The sequence below is a fragment of the Fonsecaea monophora genome (assembly GCF_001642475.1).
Source record: "Fonsecaea monophora strain CBS 269.37 chromosome Unknown Scaff45, whole genome shotgun sequence".
Lineage (NCBI taxonomy): Eukaryota > Fungi > Ascomycota > Eurotiomycetes > Chaetothyriales > Herpotrichiellaceae > Fonsecaea > Fonsecaea monophora.
The window spans coordinates 292-22,407 of NW_019173976.1; the positions used below are offsets into that span (position 1 = coordinate 292).

At 52.5% G+C, this 22,116-nt stretch overlaps 8 protein-coding genes across 8 annotated transcripts; 5 read left to right on the plus strand and 3 right to left on the minus strand.

The window, feature by feature from the left end:
• Positions 1–269: 269 nt before the first annotated feature.
• Positions 270–2,073, minus strand: AYO21_06445 (hypothetical protein; the record flags this gene model as incomplete). The annotated part of the gene is made up of 2 exons (XM_022656405.1): positions 270–1,576; positions 1,626–2,073. The coding sequence occupies 2 exons, from the start codon at positions 2,071–2,073 to the stop codon at positions 270–272; spliced, it is 1,755 nt and encodes a 584-aa protein (XP_022511193.1).
• A 1,546-nt stretch (positions 2,074–3,619) lies between these two features.
• On the minus strand, positions 3,620–4,716 carry AYO21_06446 (hypothetical protein; the record flags this gene model as incomplete). The annotated part of the gene is made up of 3 exons (XM_022656406.1): positions 3,620–4,217; positions 4,261–4,429; positions 4,500–4,716. 3 exons carry the CDS (start codon positions 4,714–4,716, stop codon positions 3,620–3,622), a joined length of 984 nt encoding a protein of 327 aa, XP_022511194.1.
• A 781-nt stretch (positions 4,717–5,497) lies between these two features.
• AYO21_06447 (hypothetical protein) lies at positions 5,498–7,393 on the minus strand (the record flags this gene model as incomplete). The annotated part of the gene is made up of 5 exons (XM_022656407.1): positions 5,498–6,143; positions 6,206–6,673; positions 6,770–6,794; positions 6,891–7,166; positions 7,225–7,393. The coding sequence occupies 5 exons, from the start codon at positions 7,391–7,393 to the stop codon at positions 5,498–5,500; spliced, it is 1,584 nt and encodes a 527-aa protein (XP_022511195.1).
• Positions 7,394–7,866: 473 nt separating this feature from the next.
• AYO21_06448 (hypothetical protein) lies at positions 7,867–10,181 on the plus strand (the record flags this gene model as incomplete). Its single annotated transcript, XM_022656408.1, has 5 exons — positions 7,867–7,939; positions 7,993–8,145; positions 8,406–8,603; positions 8,659–9,321; positions 9,376–10,181. The coding sequence occupies 5 exons, from the start codon at positions 7,867–7,869 to the stop codon at positions 10,179–10,181; spliced, it is 1,893 nt and encodes a 630-aa protein (XP_022511196.1).
• Positions 10,182–11,121: 940 nt separating this feature from the next.
• AYO21_06449 (hypothetical protein) lies at positions 11,122–12,809 on the plus strand (the record flags this gene model as incomplete). The annotated part of the gene is made up of 2 exons (XM_022656409.1): positions 11,122–11,221; positions 11,299–12,809. The coding sequence occupies 2 exons, from the start codon at positions 11,122–11,124 to the stop codon at positions 12,807–12,809; spliced, it is 1,611 nt and encodes a 536-aa protein (XP_022511197.1).
• A 262-nt stretch (positions 12,810–13,071) lies between these two features.
• On the plus strand, positions 13,072–14,799 carry AYO21_06450 (elongator complex protein 3; the record flags this gene model as incomplete). Its single annotated transcript, XM_022656410.1, has 1 exon — positions 13,072–14,799. One exon carries the CDS (start codon positions 13,072–13,074, stop codon positions 14,797–14,799), a length of 1,728 nt encoding a protein of 575 aa, XP_022511198.1.
• Positions 14,800–15,631: 832 nt separating this feature from the next.
• Positions 15,632–17,404, plus strand: AYO21_06451 (uroporphyrinogen-III C-methyltransferase; the record flags this gene model as incomplete). The annotated part of the gene is made up of 1 exon (XM_022656411.1): positions 15,632–17,404. One exon carries the CDS (start codon positions 15,632–15,634, stop codon positions 17,402–17,404), a length of 1,773 nt encoding a protein of 590 aa, XP_022511199.1.
• A 596-nt stretch (positions 17,405–18,000) lies between these two features.
• On the plus strand, positions 18,001–21,373 carry AYO21_06452 (hypothetical protein; the record flags this gene model as incomplete). Its single annotated transcript, XM_022656412.1, has 3 exons — positions 18,001–18,745; positions 18,797–19,102; positions 19,545–21,373. 3 exons carry the CDS (start codon positions 18,001–18,003, stop codon positions 21,371–21,373), a joined length of 2,880 nt encoding a protein of 959 aa, XP_022511200.1.
• Positions 21,374–22,116: the final 743 nt, after the last annotated feature.

Consider the following 22,116-nt stretch of genomic DNA (forward strand, 5'->3'; position numbering starts at 1 on the left):
AACACTATACAATGCCCTTTCCGTCCCTAGATTACGGCCATAATGCCGCTGAGAACCCCCTGACCCCTTCAGTCCTCCATGTGCCAACCCTTAACAACCAGAACCTCGTGCTAGTATGAAAAAAGTGCAGTATATCCAGAACATGTTGATGTTTCGGAAAAGAAAGAATCCCATGGTCTGCTCGCTCCAACTCGGATGTTCAAACAGGGTTAAACAATGACCACTGGCGAAGCAGGCCGACCTACGACCGAATGATACCGCCCCGCAAATCAGTTCTCTGTATCATCTTCGTTCACAGGTTCTTTCATCCGCCAAGTGATGAACGCGGCTGCCAGTGCTCCGAGTCCACCAATTCTCAACGTCCACCCCACACTAACATCGCCCGGCTCGTTTCGGGGCTTCTGAAGCAGTTTGAAAACGGCGCTGCTGATTAACGTCGCCAGAATTTGTGGAGCGCTAATGGCCACGTTGTGCAGTCCGAGGATAATACCAGCTTGATCCTCCTGCTCTGCTTCTTTATCATCGATATCGTCAAGGTCTTCTCCGTTCATCAGTCGCTGCCGATGCTTCTTCCGTCTCATTTCGTCACGTCGTGAAATCTCGGCCGAGATCAATGCAAATGGTGCCCAAAGGCTCAGTGACCAGGAGATTCCGACCAAGGCGGTCATGATAGATGCTGCCAACGGTGTAGATATAAACACAGTACTCCACATGCATAGCGTGAAGAGGAGTTGAGACATCAACCATGCTCGTCGCAAGGTTAACCCTGGGATTTGCAATTTGTCCAACCACTTCCTCAGACCGCTAGGATTATCGGGCGACGTGCTGGGGACAAGGTTAGGGAGTGACCGATTCATCGATAAGCTGGTCTGAGAGCGACTTAGTATAGGCCGTTCATTCCAAGGGAACTCTAGTGATCTCGTGCCGATAGGGGAGGTCGGAGTGATTGGTCGCGTAAATTCTTCGGCATCATGCCTCCCGTTGGATTTGTACGTGGGTACAACCAAGAAAGGCAGAATTATATTCGACGAGAACGAGACGATAGCATAGGTCAACAGTGCAAGCGTCCCAATCCGAGTAGCCTTGGCCCAAAACTTCTCCACTTCATCGTCCGAAAGCCCAGGTTTGAGATGCGGATCAACGTACAGTTGGCCGATGTAAGTTGTGATGTAGAAGAGAAAAGGAAACCATCCTAACCACTGACAGAACTGTATCTCGCAGACCTTGCGGATTTGAGGTGGCAGGCGCCTCATGGAACTGAATACTTGTCTGAAGAAGGATAGTAACCCGCCTGATTCGTAATCTGCTTTGGAAGGAGGGTCAAGTTGTGGATTGCGCTCCTTGATGGCCAGGATGCTGATTAAGACAGTTGAACTCAGAGCAATGGATGCGAGAACAACCAGGACTTTGAACTGGGTGTTCCCAAAGAAGCTGAAATAACGCGGCAAATTCAGATATCCAAAGACATAGCCAAACACATTACCAACGCCGGTCATGCGGGAAGCCCAAGCATTGGCTGACTCTTGTTGATGGGAAGGGGCGTTGTCGACGATGAAAGCGCGAATGGCGGCTTGAACTGGGATACTGTCAGATACATGAATGAGCCTTTTTGAGTACGAACTAACCAGTGTTGATGGAAAAGTCCAGACACCACATCATGATTGTAGCAAGGATGATGGTCCCGGTCTTGTAACCTCCAGTGTACTGAGCATCCCTGGCAAGCCCTCCAAGAACCCTAATAATGTCGCGGGCGTATGCGAGGATCATCGAAGAAGCAACGGTGCCCAGCGTTCCAGCAATCATGAAGGGTTTCCTTTTGCCCCATGGGACTCGACATCGATCACTCAGAATTCCGACATAGGGCTGAACAAGTACGCCGGTCAAGGGCCCTGCAAGCCAAACAAACGCAAGCAGTGCTTTACTCATCCCCAGAGATAGCAGATATGGTGATCCATTGGAGAGTTCGACAGACCAGACGATCTGCAGGCCTCCAATGCAAACCGTGAGGAGGATGAGGTAGAGGGCGTCCTTGGATTCCACTATAGACTCTTCATAGTCCATAGCCTCAGACATGGCTCGCTCATCTGAAAAGCTCCCATCCTCGAGTGGGCGTGGCTCCTCCGAATGGCGCCTCTGCTGTCCAAGCGTTTGCTCTGGGACATCGTCATTTCTGTTCGAGGTCTTGCTGGCTCGAATGAGCGGAGAGCGCTCATTGCTGTCTGAGCTATGATCACTACGGGTCATGAATGAGTCGGAAGGCGCCTCTTGACAGGCTTAAGCGCGTCAAAAAGAGCCGGCGAGAGAGTTCGTAAGACGACACGTGCTGAATCCTGGTATGTCTTCAATGTGATATCTAGAGAGAGGAATCCGAATCGTGTCCTGAATTAGGTCCGTTTAAATCATTCTTGTCAAGGAGAGTGGAAGGATAAAGAAGCCAAGTAGGAGAGGAAGAATATGTCAAAGAGATAATGTTCGTCGGGAGTTAGAAACGGTGAAGGAAGGTTGAAAGGTTGATACACCTGAACAGGAGAATGGATCATCAGATCAAGTCATGAGGGAGACTTGAGAACGGCATGGAATAAGGTTGATCCGTCGGAGCCAACAGCTCGTTTGATTGGCCAGTCGCTCAGTACATTCCGCATCGTCGAGCTGTCCCGATGCTGGCCGCTGAGGAACCTCAAACCTAGAGGTCCAACCTCTCAAGGAAGCGCACGTCACTCCTGTGCAGCCCAAAGGCCTCCTCAACATCCACCTACTCCGTTGTCAAACTTGTGGCACAGGGCTTGTCGCAGGCTGTATCCTCGAGTGACCATCGACCACGTTGAACGGCTCAACGGTGCCGACTCGAAGCGCAAACTCCCCCTTCTCAGTCACAGCAGGTTGTCGTAAACAACTCAATATGAAGCCCGTCGTGTCCGCTTTGAACGCATGGAGCTGGTCAGTCCTCGTGCTATCCCTGAGATCAATATGTGATGCAGACTGCTAACCCTTTAATAGCACCGTTCTGTCGGTCTTCGCCATTGTCATCCTCTCCATCATCGGGAGCCTGTTTGCGGTACGAGCGTGACCTGAAATATACTCCACAAGATATCATGAGAAATTCATGCTGATTGACGGGTTGTACAGCGGGATCACCATATGATGATGGGGTTGGAAGAGGATCCTGAAGACGGCGGGGCAGTCGCGGCCTCTATATTCATCGCGGTAGCGGTATATGCCGTGAGTCTCAGTCTACTGAATTGCTACCTGTGGCGCGAATACTGACAGCAAGAGCAGGGATTCTTAGTATTTTGCGGATTTCAAGCTTGGTTGCATGTTCGGGCAAGTCGGCGGGGCGCCATATCACTATGATTGTGACTGGGTCTATGAAATAAGACGCACATCAGTGTATGCGAGGAACTAGGCATACATACGGCGCAGGATTGGAGGTATGATGCAAATTAGAGGTTTCATAGGAAAGCCCATGTACAGAAGCTGGTCATTCAAAGGCTCCTCCGGCAATTAGCCTTGTAGAATGTTATCACATGCGGTTTGTTCGCGGTCTCAAAAATACATGCACGTTTCCCTGGGAGATTGTTGTCTCTCCTCACCGACCACACCTGATCTGAACGCCTCCCAATCAAACCAGATCCCGGTTGACGAATTGTGCATGCAGCGACTTGCCCAACATCGCAGGGCTCCGCTCCACGACGACGCCAGCAGCCTCCAAGGCCGAGATCTTAGACTCGGCACCACCTTTTCCTCCACTGACAATAGCCCCAGCATGTCCCATGCGGCGCCCGGGAGGGGCACTGATACCAGCAATAAAGCTGACTGCGGGCTTGTTCTTCTTGTTCTCGCTCTTCAGGAATTCTGCTGCATCTTCTTCGGCGCTGCCTCCGATTTCACCAATCATAATAATACCCTCAGTCTCGTCGTCTTCCATGAAAACCTTCAGGCAGTCGATAAAGTTGGTGCCGCTGAATGGATCACCACCGATACCGACCACCAAAGATTGTCCGAGCCCCGCTTGGGTTGTTTGGTTGACCGCTTCGTATGTCAATGTTCCTGATCTTGAGACGATTCCAACTCTTCCTCGTTTGTGGATGAAGCCAGGCATGATACCGATCTTGCATTGTCCGGGTGCGATGATTCCAGGGCAGTTGGGACCAACCAGGCGTGTTTTGCTTTGGGTCTTTAGCGCGTCGGTAACTTTGAGCATGTCATGTTGAGGAATTCTGAGGTCGTCAGCAAGGTCAAACAGGATAAGAGCTGCCTTACCCTTCAGTAATGCAGACGACAAGCGGGACTTCAGCTTCAATGGCTTCCATTATACCAGATGCTGCGACTGGAGGTGGTACAAATATGACGCTTGCGGTAGCTCCGGTTTCCTTGACTCCCTCGGCAACATTCTTGAAGACGGGCAGATCAAGATGCAATGTACCGGCCTCTGCTTGCAGTCAGTATGCCGTATCTCTACGTCAAAATCTTAGGGTACTTGCTTTTCGGGTTCGTTCCACCCACAACCTTTGTTCCATACTCAATTGCCTGCTGGGCATGGAAGGTACCCTGTTTTCCCGTGAAGCCTTGAAAGAGGACTTTGGTGTCGGAGTTGATTCTCAGGTTATTCCGCGTCTGGCTATATGGTGAACTAGAAGAGACTGTCGCATAGCTTCTTGAGGTAGTGGGAGTCGCAGATCGCAGCGCCCGAGGAGCGCAGACTTTGAAGGCCTGCATCTCTAGCGACGGCTTGAAAGGGCAGGACTAAAGTGTTACTGAAAGCCCAATGGGGGTGAATTTCAAGCGGCGGCGTCAATGATTGATATCAGAGTTCCAATCTGCGGAGTTGGCAATGGAAAGCTCCTGGCTCGCTGGGATGCCGAGCGTCATTTGATCCAGTCATTTGAAATGAATGGCGGAGCATTCAGCCTGCAACAGCATTTTGCCAGTTTCACCTTCCATCACGACCACCACGACTATAATTGGACGACCAACAAATCTCAATATTTACCCAGAACGGGCCTATCTCAAATGCTGCACTGCCCAGAAATCTCTCTCTACCCCCTTCTCACAAAGGAGCTTCGAGTTCTCAACAAGCTCTCTGACCACATTGCAGAACGATACAAGTAGAAATATTCCAATGACAGCTTGTTCTTGCGTTGGCAGCATCACAAGTGCTTCTGGACATTTCACACAAACTAGAAAATAGACGCAGACTACACCGAAAGCCAAGTCACCAGCTGTAATCCCTTTACATGCGCACTTTGGGAATTACTTGGACCACTAAGGACCCCATGAATCTCTCCGATCCTGTCCTGCCAGGATCTACCTCGTCCCATGCCTAGAATCTCGCAATGCTCGAGACTTTATCACTGCCGTTCAAGGCAATATTTCCCTCAGTATGTTTTTTTGCACAAAGCTCGCCATTGACGCTTTACAATCCTGCAAGCCGTGCGCTGGGCTCCCAGCTACCCCCATCTGGTCGACTCCCGCCTGATATCTCGTACCTCGTCTCCAACTAGACAGTTGAGGCAGCTCTCTTGATCTCCAAGGCGTGTTGTTTCTGCCACCTCCGTGCATATCCCACACCGAAACCGTGGTTGAATACCTCCCGAATTTCCTCTAGAGACATGCCTTTGGTTTCCGCAAAGCAGAAAACGGAGAACAGGAATCCTAGAAAGCAGATGGCAGCATAAAAGCCAAAAGCCCCGCTCGGGGTCAATCCTTTCATCATCGATAGAAATGTCGACGCGATGATGATGTTGGTTCCCCAGCAGGTAACTGTCATGACCATGGTACCCATGGCACGTACCTCAAGCGGGAGACGCTCTGCTCCCATCCAGGATACAGGGGCAACCCCAGTGCCGAAGAAGCCCACATAGAAGATGATTGTGACGAGCACCAAAATACCAGCCCAATTTACGCTGTTGATCTCGAGTGTGAGGTCACTGGAGTCGATTGGGATGTAGTGAAAGGCCACAGCTGCGAGAACCAGACTGAGAGACATGCCCAGCACGGTAAAGATGAGGATCTTCCGACGGCCAAAGCGATCGACAATGACTAGGTTGATACAGCATCCCAGGAAATTGCAAGCCCCAACCACAATTGATACGGCGACAGGCTTGTTGAAGCCGACAAGAGCAAACAGAGTGCCGCTATAGTACCTGCAGGTGGGTTATGTGAGATGTATGCCATGCAGGATGAAAGGGGGGTTCTAAAGACTCACATCAGTGTGTTGAAACCGCACAGCTGGCTTACTCCCATGACGCAGCACGCGGTGAGCATGGCACGGAAATTGGCGGGAACGACGTGCAGCTGTTTGTACGACCACCACAGCGACTTGTGGGCCATCAGCTCAGTGGCTTGCTCTAGGTCTTGCTGGATCGCTCGGATCTTGTCCTGACGCTGCTCTGGGGAAGAACGAGGATATAGTCTGGCCAGCACGGCATCAGCCTCCTCCAGCTTCCCGTGTGCTACCAACTGCCGAGTGCTTTCCGGACACCAGGGTAGGAATAGGGCCAGGGCGATGGCAGGAATTGCTCCGATCGCAACAACATATCGCCAGCCGGAAGACTTGACCTCGGCGAACCCAGCTCCGATACAGTATGCAATGAATTGTCCACCTGTGATATTACAGGTTTGCATTGTGATCATGCGGCCACGGTACTTTGCAGGAGCAATCTCGGAAATGTAGCTGTGACGATGTCAGCCTCTCCTCAGCGTGTGATATTTGGGCAGGAACTGGCTTCGCTAAGCGCAAAGCAGGTTGGCCAAAGAAAGAAAGGCTTACAGAGGCACAACCATTGCCGCGCTTCCTGCTCTATTGTTAGCATTGATATGGACGACAAGGCAAGGGCAGAGGTGTAGAACACGGCTCTGTCACAGTCGATATGGGTTTCAGGGACACTCACCGACGCCAAGTCCGACGACAGCTCTGCCTACAGTCATTTGAGCGATACTAAAGGCTGCAGCTTGGAGTATGGCGCCGACGACAAACACGACACAACCACAATATATGGATATCTTGCGGCCATAGCGGTCGGCCGTCAACCCAGCGAATATTGCCCCGATCAGTGCTCCTCCACTAGTGATGGATGTGATGAGCTCTTGCTCGCTGGACGATAGATTGTGGCCCAAGTCGTCGCCAATTGTCACGAGGACACTGGAGATATATCCCGTATCGTATCCTGAGAAGACCGGTGAGCAAGTGTTTCATGCCTGGGGACCGGTGGTCATTCATCATACCGAACAAGAAGCCACCAACCGAGACACAGATGGCGATCAACCAGACAACCCTGGAGGTTTGTGTTTCTTCGATGGTGTTGAGGGCCGTAATATCCTTGTCGAGCACATTCTCCTCGTGAAGAATAGTTTGGGCGCTCTTCTCAACAATCTCCTTCTCGTTAGCAGACATTTTGTCGGATTGGAAAGAGTGGCGCGGGAACAATGACCCCAAGTCAACACAACTCAGCAGAATCACACAAATAGTGACCCGGGAGTGCCACCAGAGTCGATAGAGGCGAAAGGAACCAAAGGACTATGCGACTATCAGCCCTTTATATCATTGTTGAATATCTCCGCCGACTCGCGTGGCGTTCCCCACGGGGACTCTAAACGGCGCTTGTCGTTGGAATAAGTATCCACAGCTCGAACCAGGATTTCCAGGCATCGGTTTCGACAATTGACATTCAGGCTCAAGAATGGCTCAATGTTATTGGTAGGGAGATATCCCGCCAGACCAGCGGCTGGTTACATGAAGCTTGCTTCGGACAAAAGATTCCTCATACGACTCGCAGAGCTCTCCTGATGCAAGGGCCCGCTTGTTGCACCTGGCTGTAGTACCGCTGACAGTGGGTGGGCAGATGGCCCTATAACCAGCAAGCCGTCATGCCAAAGACGGTCTCGAGAACCCCTGGACCTCGGATGAAGGCGTCCACTCAAATTGTTCGGCTGAGCGATGGTGAGTGTTATGGGAGTTAAGACTTCGCCGGCACTGATACTCTCGACCTTAAGAAGTTACCAAGAAGACTCCGCATCGGGGACTCGCCGCACAAAACTTCGGCACAAAAACGCAACTCATGGTTCTTGGGGTCCGCTGGTGCTTCCTCCGCACACGCACTAGCCGATATAGGACCGCGGGAAAGGGTCTGGTGGCCAAAATGTGGGGTAGGCATAGCCACCCGCCCTTTATTTGAAGTAAATCTTCGCCGAAGTTGCCTCCTTCTGATACTCGATGTCTGCCCTTGGAGGACGACAACCTTGACCAAGGAGACATGAGGAGCTATGCGCTCACAAGGATGGTAGAAATCCTCCCCGACTCCTGAGACTGCAGCTAACGATAATGCTAGCCAGCGATGCCGCCAAAAGCACAGTAAATGTGAGTGGCACTCTCCTGCGCAATGTCTAGATCCTGAGCAGAAATGCAGGCATCACCGGGCAAGGCATGCGCAGATGTGAGAGCTGTGAGACCGCAAACGAGCCATGCTTGCCACCTCCTCGAAAACAAATCCGACTGAAAGCTGTCCATTCTGTGGTTGAACATTCCCGCTCTTCCGGGCAGGGTAGGCGGGAGATATCCTTTGTCTACGGCGGTGATCATATCTGGGTAGACTTTCACACGCCGGGTGAGCTCCTGTGCTAGTTTTCATCTGGTGGAGCTGCTAATTCTGAGGTCCAAAGTCCAATTCGTACACGGTCACGACAATGACGAAGATTCAAGTGACACTCAGTCTTCGGTGGTTGTTGACGAAGATGAGGGAGCTTTCGCACATCCCGCGAATGCGTCCCTCGATAGCGCTGATGCGGCTAGAGAACCCAGTATTGTTGGAGCTGTTGGACCCTATACGGCAAAGAGGTCGTTGTCGTTCGGGAGAGGCAGCATTTCAGGGGTATCCCATTTCGCATCCTCTCCTACATACCTGGTTTCCCCCATACAGCAGTACCGCACCCCGTCCAGCCAGATCCAGATACTCTCGCCCTCTACAAGCGCCGTTCTCTACGAGTCGAAACCCCTTTGGCCCTTAAACAACTTAGCAGAAGCTGAGCTCCTTCGGCATTTCATCGACAATATCGGACCTCAACTAGATGTCACTGACCATGTTTCCCATTTCACTACCACTGTCCCTCAGAGAGCAGTTCACTGCCCTTTGCTGCTTTATGCTATCATTGCTGCCGCTTCCATCCATCGCAGTCGTGTTCAAGGTGTGCCAGATCAGTACTATGAAGAATACCAGGCGAAATGCATACGGATTTTGATTCGATTTCTGGACGATCCGGATTATTCTCCCGACGAGAACTTCTTAGCGGCTATCGTCATCCTGCGCAAGGGAGAAGAGATGTCAGGTAGGGATTCGTATCCATGCACGTCCACTGCGGGGCGTTGACGAGTTGTTACAGACGAGGATCGAATGTGCCATCTGCTGGGCTCCTCCCGAGTCATCAATTCGGTCGGCGAAGTCGCTGCCAACGGCGGCTTGGGAGAATCGGCAGCGTGGCTAGTGCTGAGACAGAGTATTTACGTTTCACTAACAAGCAATACCGCCTTGAACGTCAATCTCGGCTGCTACAAGCGGTCGTCAGTCTTTCTCGGTCTCACAGACCACGCCTGGGCCAACAAAATCGTCTTCACTTTCGCGGAGACTCTGGCCTACTCTGCCCAAAGCAACGAACACGGGGCCGCCGATGTCGAGGACTGGCATACATTGCAGCAGGCCGCGACGCAGTGGTATCACGACAAACCCGACACATTCTTGCCGGTTTTTGAAACTTTGACTGAGACACGTGCGCGGAACGAGCCTACTACGACCGAATTGCGGAACCCTTTCCCGACCATCTCGATGCTCCAGGCCCCTCATGTCATTGGGCTCATGTACTACCACCTGACCCTCATCCTGCTTGCTCTGAGTGACCCTGTCAAAACGGTCCGGCGCAGAGGGCTAGAGAGTATGCGCCTGTGGCGAGAGACCGAGCAGAAAGTCAGGGCTGACCTCAAACGCTGCATCGGCTTGGCCATCAGTAATCCTCACGTCGTCGCGGCCAATTTCGAGGCGTCGCATATCCTCTACGCGTGTGGACATTGTCTCAACTCGCCCGAGGAGCGAGAAGCGGCCATCGACTTTCTTCGTGGCGTCAGGGTCAAGTTGGGCTGGGGGATCGATCATATCATTGACCACTTGGAGAGACACTGGGCCGGGATGCAGTAAACAGGGCAACTATATTCCCAAGGGGAGTTGTTCTTCCTCTGCTTCTATGAAGATGCTTTACCATCCACAAATATCAATCCTACTTCGTCCCTTTCCTCATTTAGGGGATTCGGTCAATGCTGTTATTGTTCACATCAAAAGAGGAGGAAATTGTCGTGCGAGTCCCATAGTCGGCGCTCATTCAATCAATCAATCAGAAATTGATCGGCAGAGCATTTCATGGGTATGAGATTGTTCAGATATACAAGCCTGGTGGTTGGGTAGGTAGTCATGTTATTTGCTTGGTTGGTTTGAGATCAGCGAGTGCCGTATTCCGAAGGGGCGCTGGTTGTGGAAAGATTTCTCCGCCTGTACCGAGTATTAATATTACTCCATACAGACTTTCCTCTTTGGTTGTTCCCTCGTTCAGAATGAGGAAGCCATCGTGCGGTCTCCACTCTCACTCTCTCATTCAACTCGCTCGAGACGACGTTTCTTCTCTTGCCAACGGCATGCCCGAGAAATGGGGGTGCCACTACTGTTGCAAAGGGATTGCGGATGCTGTGCCCATCTGTCCAGCTGTCCAGGTGCACACGAATTTTGGCTCCTCATCGATCCCGATGATCCTACTGCACCCACCCACCCATACTTGTTATTCCAGCCTACCAGGGACCTGGGTTGCCCCTCCGTTGATGACAGCTCGAAACCAAAGGCTTCTGCCATTCTGCCCACATGCTCGCTGTGGAGGAAGGTCGACTTGGCTTCCGAAGGGGGGGAGAAAACGGGCATAACTCTCGTATGGTATCGAAGGAGACGAACTCACATACATATTTACATAACTGCACTCGATGCATTTTTAGATTCCTCGTAAGAGGAGAGTCAAGCTCGTTGAAAGCACGAGTTCTTTTCTACTGATTGATGCAAAGTAACTTTTTGCACTGCGAGTTTGTGAGCCGCCAGAATGTGGTCGATGTCTCTTCCCTACGCTGCTGCTCTAGCGGCGTTCCTGTTCATTTACTTCATCGCATGGCCTCTGGTAGAGTATATCCGCGATCCAAAAGGTGTGTGTCGCTTGCCAGACGCGAAGATTCAACCGTGCGTATCCATGAAGACCTTGGGGAGGCTGACGATGGCACAGGGCTGCGCAAATTCCCCAACTTGTCGTTGTTCTCAGGAATCAGCTCCGTCCCAATGATGATTCTGGCCCATACTGGCGCGAGGTCAGCGTATCTGACGGAAATGCACAAAAGATACCCTGTGATCCGTGTCGCCCCGAACACCCTGTCGTACGGAGATGTCAGAGCCATCAAGGATATCTACGGCCACAACACTCCCTGCATCAAGGATCCCTCCTATGTGCTCTTCTCCGGCAGTCATTTTCACCTTGCGGATGTCATAGACCGCGACGACCACGGTCGCAAGCGCAAAGTCCTGTCGTCAGCCTATGCGATCAAGAACCTCGAGCAATGGGAGCATAAAGTCGCAGACAAGATGAATCGCGTCGTCAAGCATTTCGACCAGTGCTGTACCGCGCCCCTACAGCCCAGTGAGAAAGTGCCAGTGGCCGAAGACGTCAACCTAGATTTCCGCGCCTGGATGAACTTCTTCAGTCTGGATGCCATTTCCGACATTGGTCTTTCGGACCCGCTGGGCTTTCTCGACAAAGGCAATTCGCGTACAGCTGCGCGTCGGACAAACGGGACGCGGTACGAGGCCGACATGAGGGACTGCCTGTATAAAATGGCACACAAGCAATCGCTCCTGATCTGGCCATACGCGTGGTACCCGATTCTCAACAAGATCGCCGACATCATCCCGTTTTATGGTCGAATGGGTGCACTACATCGACAATGGGAAGGAATCCCGTTGGAACTCGCATCTCGCCGTCTGGAGCGCTATCAACGTGGTGAGAAGCTGGACGATTTCTTCCAAGCACTCATGGAGGATAAGAGCTCACGTCCGAATAACCTCGAATGGGGGGAGATTGTAGCCGAGGTCAGCATCATGTTGAACGCCGGCTCGGTAACCACAGCCATCGCCATCACGAACGTCATGTTCCAACTGCTCAAGAACCCAGAGTGTCTGCGAAAAGTCAGAGAAGAGATTGACGCCGCTCTGGACGCCGATGAAATTGAAGACTGCGCGTCCACGAGCGGGTGTTACGAAGATGGGGTCATCGCCTACGACCGCCTCAAACATCTGCCCTACCTTCGTGCTTGCTTGGACGAATCCTTACGCCTCTTCCCTCCCACGGTGCACGGATTGCTGCGACTGACACCTCCAGAAGGCATGAGGATTGTTGACGATTTCGTTGCAGGCGGAGTATCGGTGATGATGTCCGCATTGACTGCCCATCGTGATCCCAACATCTTCCCCAGCCCAGACAAGTACATCCCCGAGCGCTGGTTGGGCGAACCGGGCAAGGCGCTCCAGCCATATTTCCTGGCCTTCAGCGCAGGCGCAAGAGGCTGCATTGGGCGCAACATTAGCTATCTGGAACAGACGGTGGCGATGGGGACATTGCTGAGAAGATACGACTTTGCCCTGAAAAGCCCGGACTGGGAGATCGAGAGGCTGGAGACACTTAATTGGATCCTGGGTGAGATGCCAGTCAAGATTTGGAGGAGGAAGCGTGAGAGAGAGCTCTGAGGATTTGATTTTGCCGTGTAAGGTTAGCTCTCAAGACTGACTCATGAAAGAATTTAATATACCTTGGATGAAGAGGGTTGTGAATGGTGAGCGCAGGTAGCGGAACATAGTTTATCCGAATGCCAAGGCTGAATTCGTTTGCATGTGAGATCGAATTAATTTTGAGCCTCGATGACAATCTCCAACTATTTCTCTAGGTTTCCCCTACACTTACTTGACTTTTATATTCTGGTTGGAAGGTTCTGTATTCTGCCAGCCCGACATGGCGACAGAGACGGTGCTCAGGACCAAAGTCAAAATCGGCAAAAATGAAAAACTCCCTCCAGAAAACGTCCGGTTCATGCAGGCATGTAATGACATTGCGCGCGCACTTGTCCAAGAATACGAGGCTAGCCTTGACGAGACGAAACCCAAGAAAGATGTCAACCTCAATAAACTGAGAGGGGACGTCGCCAAAAAGCACAGACTGAGCAATCTGCCTCCTCTGACCGCGATCCTGGCTGCTGTTCCACCCGAGTTCAAAAAACACCTGATGCCGAAGCTGATCGCGAAACCGGTAAGGACAGCCTCAGGAATTGCCGTTGTTGCTGTCATGTCCAAGCCGCATCGATGTCCACACATCGCCTGGACGGGCCATGCCTGTGTCTATTGTCCAGGTGGACCTGACTCCGACTTTGAATACTCGACCCAGTCGTACACAGGATACGAGCCCACCTCAATGCGAGCTATCCGTGCTCGTTATGATCCGTTTGAACAGGCACGCGGCAGAGTCGATCAGATCAAATCTCTTGGTCATAGCGTGGATAAAGTCGAGTTCATCATCATGGGCGGAACATTCATGTCCTTACCCCAGGACTACCGGGATAACTTTGTCGCGCAGTTGCACAATGCGTTGTCGGGTTACCAGACAGAAAATGTGGACGAGGCCGTCACCGCGGGAGAGATGTCAAGTATCAAGTGCGTTGGCATCACTATCGAAACAAGACCCGACTTTGGACAGATCGACCATCTTTCTGATATGCTGAGGTATGGGTGTACCCGGCTGGAGCTTGGTGTCCAGTCTTTATATGAGGACGTGGCCCGAGACACAAACCGAGGTCATACAGTTGCTGCGGTAGTGGAGGCGTTCAAATTCTGCAAAGATGCTGGCTTCAAGGTAGTGTCGCATATGATGCCAGACTTACCCAATGTTGGCATGGAACGCGACATCTTCCAATTCCAGGAATACTTTGAGAACCCAGACTTCCGCACAGATGGTCTGAAGATCTATCCGACGCTCGTCATTCGCGGCACGGGACTTTACGAGCTGTGGCGGACCGGGCGGTTCAAGAACTATACTCCAAATGCCCTTGTGGATCTGGTGGCTAGGATCCTGGCGCTGGTGCCTCCCTGGACGAGAATATATCGTGTACAGCGGGACATTCCCATGCCCTTGGTAACATCTGGAGTCGAGAATGGCAATCTACGTGAGCTCGCGCTATCTCGGATGAAGGATTTCGGCACCACCTGTCGAGATGTTCGGACGCGGGAGGTCGGCATCAATGAGGTGAAGAACAAAATTCGCCCTTCGCAGGTGGAGCTTGTGCGGAGGGATTACATGGCAAATGGCGGCTGGGAGACGTTTCTTGCATATGAGGATCCCAAGCAGGATATCCTTATCGGTCTACTGAGGTTGCGAAAATGCTCAGATACACACACCTTTCGACCCGAGCTGACAGGCCAGCCAACCAGCATTGTCCGTGAGCTTCATGTTTACGGTTTGGCTGTCCCGATTCACGGCCGCGAAAAGAGCCGATTCCAGCACCAAGGTTATGGAACTCTGCTGATGAAAGAAGCCGAGAAAATTGCCCGGGACGAACACGGAAGCGAGAAACTCAGCGTCATCAGCGGCGTTGGTGTGAGGAGCTACTACGAACGTCTGGGATATACGCTGGATGGCCCATACATGAGCAAGATGCTTAGTTTCGATGACGATGAGCCCGAGGATTGAACAGCCAGCCAGCAACATCTGTTCGCAGGTTACGAGGCCCACAACTCGGGTACTCGACTATGACAATTCAATTCACAGGAATCCCCAGCAAATTGCCTGCCCAGAGACGTCCGACAGAGGCTAAAGTTGCCCGGTTTCAGAGCACGGTAAGGCAATCTGCTGCTTCCCGTCGTAGCCATTCCGCGCTACCTCCGTATCCGGTTCGCCCTGCTAGACGGGTAGCCCTGTTCTGAAGATCAAGAGCCAAGCTTGGCACGACGATTATGCAGGACGTTGGAGACATTATGGCTCGCTGCTCCAGCCAACCGTGGCCATCCCAATCATGCCGAGGGCGTTGGAGATAGGGAAGAACGTGTGCATCTCCGCTGCCTTTCCCTTGTGGTTCTCCTGAGACTATTGGGCTAGAAGGAATGATCTCTGACCCAAGTGATAGGGTACACATCCCCGCGGAAACAGCAAGGAGAAGAACGAGGAGATGCGTGTAGGATTAGACGAGGCTCCGCGGCCCCACGAGTCTTTCTGTGTCTGTGTCTGTGAAGGAATCAAAGTGGCGTCCGATAAGCGAGCGATAAGCACCGACTCCCGCTCGACAAATCACGTCATTCGCATTTTTTTCTCTTCTTGGTATTTTTTCCATGTCGAGGAATTCTAAATTGCCATATTGGTACCGAGTAGACATGGTGAACTGAGGGGTTTGTTCTATTTCCTATTTTCTGTTTTCCTAACCAATCTTTCTTTTTGCATGGCCATGGCGTCTCGGTATCATATTGCTTGCACTTCTTAAAACACTTCGTTCTCTCCCACACAGTTACCTCTCTGCGCGCATCCCACCATGTTTACACCCGCTCTGTTGACGGCGCACAGCTGCGTTGGACACGTCCACCTGATTCTCGGTTCCGGACCTCTGGCTGCCGCACGGTGCACAAAGTCGCTCGAGGTTGGCGCCCGACCGATTGCTGTGTTTCCCGAGACCGAGCAACCCCACTTCACGCTTGCGGCGGCCATTGAGCAGGGCCGAGTGTCATGGATACAGCGCGAGTTTGAAGAGCAGGACCTGAAGACATTGGGGAGAGAAGAAATAGATGGATATGTGGATGCCGTGTTTGTCACTCTCCCTGCCAAAGACCCGAGAAGCTCCCACGTGTCCAGCCTCTGCAAGCGCATGCGGATTCCAGTCAACGTCGTGGATGCGCCGCACCTTTGCACCTTCACCCTCTTGTCGACCTATTCGGACGGACCCCTCCAAATAGGAATAACCACATCGGGCAATGGCTGCAAGCTATCATCACGCATTCGGCGGGAGATTGCATCCACCTTGCCTCCCAAGTTTGGTGCTGCCGTCGAGAGACTTGGATCCGTGCGGAGGCAGATCTGGGCAGAGGACTACAAGTCCAATGCCTCGAACCCCACAGAACCACCCGACCCTGAAGGTGAAGATGAAGAGGCCGCCGCTCAGAGACACACCTTTAATTCCTTAGTCAAAGAAGACGATCGAGACCCAGCTGTTTTGCGCACTCGCCGGATGAGGTGGCTTTCGCAGATATGCGAGTACTGGCCTCTAAGTCGACTTGCGGCAATCACGGACGCTGATGTGGCAACAATCCTAGAGGCGTACAGGACCACTGCTCAGCCACCTGCTCCTGGTTCAGACAACACCTCCAGTCTCCTGCCGTCACTACCTGCTCGCAAGGGCACGATAACCTTGGCTGGTTCAGGCCCAGGCCATCCTTCTCTACTGACGATCGCCACGCGGACAGCTATTGAAACAGCTCATGTCATCTTGGCTGACAAGCTTGTTCCTGCCGAAATTCTAGCTCTTATCCCCCGCAGGACGCCGGTGCATATTGCCCGAAAGTTTCCTGGCAATGCGGACGCCGCACAGGAGGAAATGCTTCAAATGGGACTGGAGGCTATGGAACAGGGTAAAGATGTGCTCCGGCTGAAGCAAGGTGATCCTTATCTGTATGGTCGCGGGGCCGAAGAAGTAACCTTTTTCCGAGAGCGCGGTTTCGAGGTCAGAGTAATACCTGGCATCACCAGTGCTCTCTCGGCACCCATGTTCGCCGATATCCCTGTAACCCACCGTGCTGTTGCCGACCAAGTCGTCATCTGTACAGGGACTGGCAGAAAGGGAGCTGCGCCTGAGCCGCCATCTTACCGCAAGAGCAAGACAGTGGTGTTTCTCATGGCGCTGCACAGATTAGAGAGCTTGGTCCAAAGTCTTACGCAGACCGCGGAATCTCAGAGCCAGGAAGGGACACGACGGACGCTGTGGCCCTCCAGTACACCGTGCGCCGTGATCGAAAGAGCCAGCTGTCCAGATCAGAGGGTGATCCGAACGACACTCCAGCATGTCTGTCAGGCCGTGGAAGAGGAAGGATCCAGGCCACCGGGCTTGCTAGTTGTCGGCCACTCCTGCGAAGTGCTACACAAGGCCGAGGAAGATCAGAGATGGACCGTTGAGGAGGGATTCAGAGGTCTCGACGCTGGCGGATCCGCGGCTTCAGAGTTGAATATACTAAAAGAGTTGGGAAACACGTCTCCGAGGGATATCAAGGCGCAGCCCAAAGTGAATGGGGATTTGCCTCCTGCTATAACGGTGTGATAAAAGTTATATGATTCAATGTTTGAGACGTATTTCGAGCGGTACAGATGCCTGCGTTATTGGATAGACGAAAGGATATCAAGATCTGTGTCTGTCCTGAAAGACTTGCGCTCTGCCACGTTTTCGTCTCTTCTGCGACGTTAGAGAAGCATAAGAGAGCACTCTGTGACTGACACGCCAGATATAAGGATGTACTCTCATTGAAAGTAATATACACCCGAGCGAAAAGCAATGCTGGTAGCTACAGTACAATACATACCGAGTTGTCAATCAGGCTGCCTCTACAAGCCATCAGCCGAAGTTTATCCTTTGACCCTTCTTGGTGTCTCGCCTGAATCGCCCTGAGCATAGCTTAAGCTTGGTAGGTTTCTCGCTTCTTTCTCGCTTGCGACTCTATATCAGCTATCTGGAAGCTCGAAACTGTGTCCTGGTCATCACATCGACTGGTCCTGACTGTCTCTATCCTAAAAAGGTCAAGTCAATTGCTGCATCTATATGGACACGATTTGAATCGAGTCACAGAGGTCACACGGGGGGAGAAAGAAGAGGTCCGGGTTCTGCTGCCTGTTATCTGTCTGGAAGACCAAACCAGCGCAATGTCGCAGTCACAGTCGCAACCTGGGGTGATCCCCTATGGCTCCAGCATCGTTCACTCCGCGCCTGTCGACATGGCTCGACCCATCAACCACGAGAACATTAGAGGCAAAACGATCCTCATCACGGGAGGCGCTTCAGGGTTTGGGGCAGCTTGCTTCCGCGAATGGGCGTCTCACGGCGCCAACGTTATCATTGGCGACCTCAATGAGAAGGCCGGCACCGAGCTGGTCGCCCAGGTTCGCCAGGCCACAGAAAACCAGAACCACCATTTCATCCCGCTCAACGTGACCAGCTGGCAGAGTCAAGTCGCCTTCTTCAAGCAGGCCACCCGGCTGAGTCCGCACGGCGGGATCGACCACGTCATGGCCAATGCCGGGGTGGCCGATTCAGCAGAGCAGCTTCTATTCGAGGACCCGCCCGACTATGGGAAGATGGTGGACGAGCATGTCCCCCCCAACCCGGGCCTGCGCACGCTGGACACCAACCTAAACGGCGTCATGTACACTACACACCTGGCGATATCGTATCTGTCGCAGAACCCGGGAAGTGAGCAATGTCACGCGGACAAGCATTCGGGGACGCGGGATCGACATCTCATCCTGGTGTCCTCGATTGCCGGACTGGCGGCTCTGCCGGGCCAGTCTATCTACGCCGCGGCCAAGCACGGTGTGGTTGGGTTGTTTCGGACACTGAGGCTAACAATGCCGCTGAAGAGAGGGATCAGGGTGAACATGATCAATCCATGTGCGCTATCACAATCATTGTGGTATATACTTCACTAACGCACGGGTGTAGATTTCGTCGACACGCCTATCCTGGGACCTCTGGGCGCCTTGGTCCTCGCGGGCGGCGCAATGGCCAAAATTGAGTCGGTGGTCGAAGCCACGACGCGCCTCGTGGCCGATCAAGGCATCATCGGCCGCGCACTCATGATAGCCAGCAAGACCTCCGAGGAGGACGCAAGGGCAGTGGGCCTCGAGCGGGCCATAGAAGACCAGGCAGTCTGGGATTGTTACGCCGACGACTTTGAGCAGACGGACCTGTTTACGAGACGGATCATTGGGATTACGAATCTGGTGACACGGACAAGAGGCTGGGCGGGTATGTGGTCAGATATTGGGAGTAATTTGTCCAGGAAACTGTGGAAGGCTCTGGGGTATTGAGCAGGATGAGTGGACATGTCTATATGTCTCGGGACATTGGCCGCATATCCATAGACAAGTGTTTGATATTGCGCTTCAAGACGCATCTGGCTCACCGGAATTTGATTATGTAAGCTGCGCTTCGTTCGAGTATCTTTGTCTCCTTTTCACCCCAAAGAGGCAAATGGATTTGGAGATGGCGACAATCCCATTCCTGTTCGACATCGCAAAAACGGGTCCTTCGTCGTGCCGTACGCCCATCCCCTACCGTCGTGTCACCGATATCTCCCAAACGGCCCAGTACCTCTTGTCCAGACCCGACTGCGAGGTTTTCCCCCCCACGAGGTGTGCGACCCAACGCTGAGTGCCCCAACGCAGCAAATCGTACGTCAATGTGCCAGACCTGGGCGTCGCCGTCGGTCTGTGCATGAATCTGGAAATCCTGCACCGGCACCCGAGCCATGTCCAAGGCATGCTAAGGTCGCGCAAGCTACTGGCTCTGGTCCTTCTTGTCGGCACCGCTGTTCTCACCCTATACCTGCTCCAGAGTCCCCAGCAGATCCAGACACTTGAGGAATCGACGGCCTCGCTCTTCCAAGGCCACCATGCCCACGAGGAGAATCAGCCACTCCTCCCCGCGAGTTCCCTGTTGCATCCTATCCACCAGCTAGTCGCCCAGGGGGAGAGTGACTTTCAGACTGTCCGAGCGCGCCAGTCGCGGTCTCTCAGCGATGCGGTAGCCGAGTACCGCAGGCGGTACAAGCTGCCTCCTCCTCCGCATTTCGACAAATGGTACAACTTTGCGAAAAAACGGGGCGTCGAGCTCATCGACGAGTATGACACGATATATCACCAGTTGCTGCCCTTTTGGGCATTGGAACCCGGTGTCATAAGAGAGAGGACAAGAGAAGCGATCGGATTCGACAATGCTTTGATCTCAGTCATGATCCGCGATGGCAAGGTCACCAAAGCCGAAGGAGGTGGAGATATGTACGAGTGGCATAGGGAGGCGACGCCTATCATGTTGAAAGATTTCATCAAGTACCTGCCCGATATGGACCTAGCATTCAACATTCATGACGAGCCTCGCGTGGTGATGCAGCACGATGACCTCCTGCACCACGTCAAGGTAGCCAAGGACGAGAACATCCCCAAGGCCTACAATGCTCAGAGACTGAAGAACGAATGGTCGCGCCGCGCCGAAGATCTGGGTGAAGGAATCCGGATCAAAGAATACAAAACTACCCGCTTCAACCGCTTTGCCCACCAACCGACATGGAGCAATTCTAGAATCTCCTGCCCACCAGACAGTGCTGCGCGTTACTGTCTCAACGACTCCTGCCCAGACAACATTACTGCCTATTCTAATCTGCCCCTGGGCTTCGTCCGGAACACCACCGCCTTCTCCGACATCTGCAACTCTCCCAGCATGGAGAGGTCATTTGGCTTTTTCGACCGTCCCAACGCGTTCGATGTCACGCACGACCTCTTCCCCATCTTCTCGCAGTCCAAGATCTCTTCCTTTCAAGACATCCTGTACCCGTCGCCGTGGTATTATATGGGCCGTGTCAAGTATGAGCCGGAACGGGATATGCCGTGGGAACAGAAGGCTCCTACGATGTATTGGCGAGGCAGCACCACCGGTGGCTTCTCCCGCGATGGTGGATGGAGAAGACAACACCGTCAACGGTTTCTCACCAAGATCCAGCCACTCAATACGGCTAAGATTCTCGAATTGGACACCAACACTTCGGCAGAAGATTCTCTGTGGCGCGAGAAGACCATCTCCGCGGCCGAGGTAGCGCATTATTTTGACGTCAAGTTCACATACATTGGGCAATGTGACCCTGGGGACTGCGACGCCCAACGTGAGTACTTTGGGACCGTGGAGCCTGTCAATATGTTTGACGCACTGGCGTCTCGGTATCTGCTGGACATAGATGGCAATGCGTTCTCTGGTCGCTATTACGCCTGGCTGTTGAGCAAATCTCTTGTCTACAAGCTCGCGGTGTTCCGTGAGTGGCACGACGAATGGCTGAGACCGTGGGTGCATTACATCCCACTGGGTCTGATCGGTGATGAATACGCCGAGAGCGTGAGGTACTTTGATCAAGAGGAGGCCGGCAAGGTGGAGGGCAAGAGGATCGCCGAGCAGGGCAGGAATTGGGCGCAAAAGGTGCTGAGGAATGAGGATTTGGAGGTGTGGTATTTCCGGCTGTTGTTAGAGTGAGTTTATTTGTCCCATTTTTGACCATGTGATGGATGATATCGAGCCTTTGCTGACCGAGTAAATCCACAGATACGGCCGTTTGATCGACGACGACCGATATAACATTGGCTTCAGCATCTAAAAAAAATTGGCCTTGTTCTTCTCAGATGTGCAAAGCAAGCAAGCAAGCAACAACCCCAAAAAATTCTGTATAGAAAATGCACCGTTTCTTTCTTTTTCGCGGAGGGATACTCAACTGTGCTGAAATCAAGAGCGAAGCGTGTGCTGTGCTTTGATTCGAAAAAGAATGGTTTTGACACAGCGGCGTTGTTGGAAAAAAAAATATACTTCCCCGTTCCCCTTGCGGTTTTTGTATGAATCTATCGAGTACCGAGCATATACAGAGAAGAGAGGAGAGAGCCTGTGACGTTAAGACGCTGTGAACTGTGAGCCCTGTGTGATGAGAGACACAAGACTGTTGATTCATACAGTAAATACCATTAGTACATATAGATGTATATGAATCCATACCCTATACCCAATATCCTATACCTTGATGACGAGATGCGACGAGATCCTGTGTATATGCGTATATGCTATCTGCGTGCGTACATGTTAGGTCTATATCTGTAAATGATCTGGCGATGTACGTATCCGTTACAAGATACTTACTAGGTATGCTTACTAGATACTGACAGACCGGGTGACTAGCAAGCAAGCAAGGCGCAATAGATCCCTTCGACGTCGTCGTCGTCGATATCATT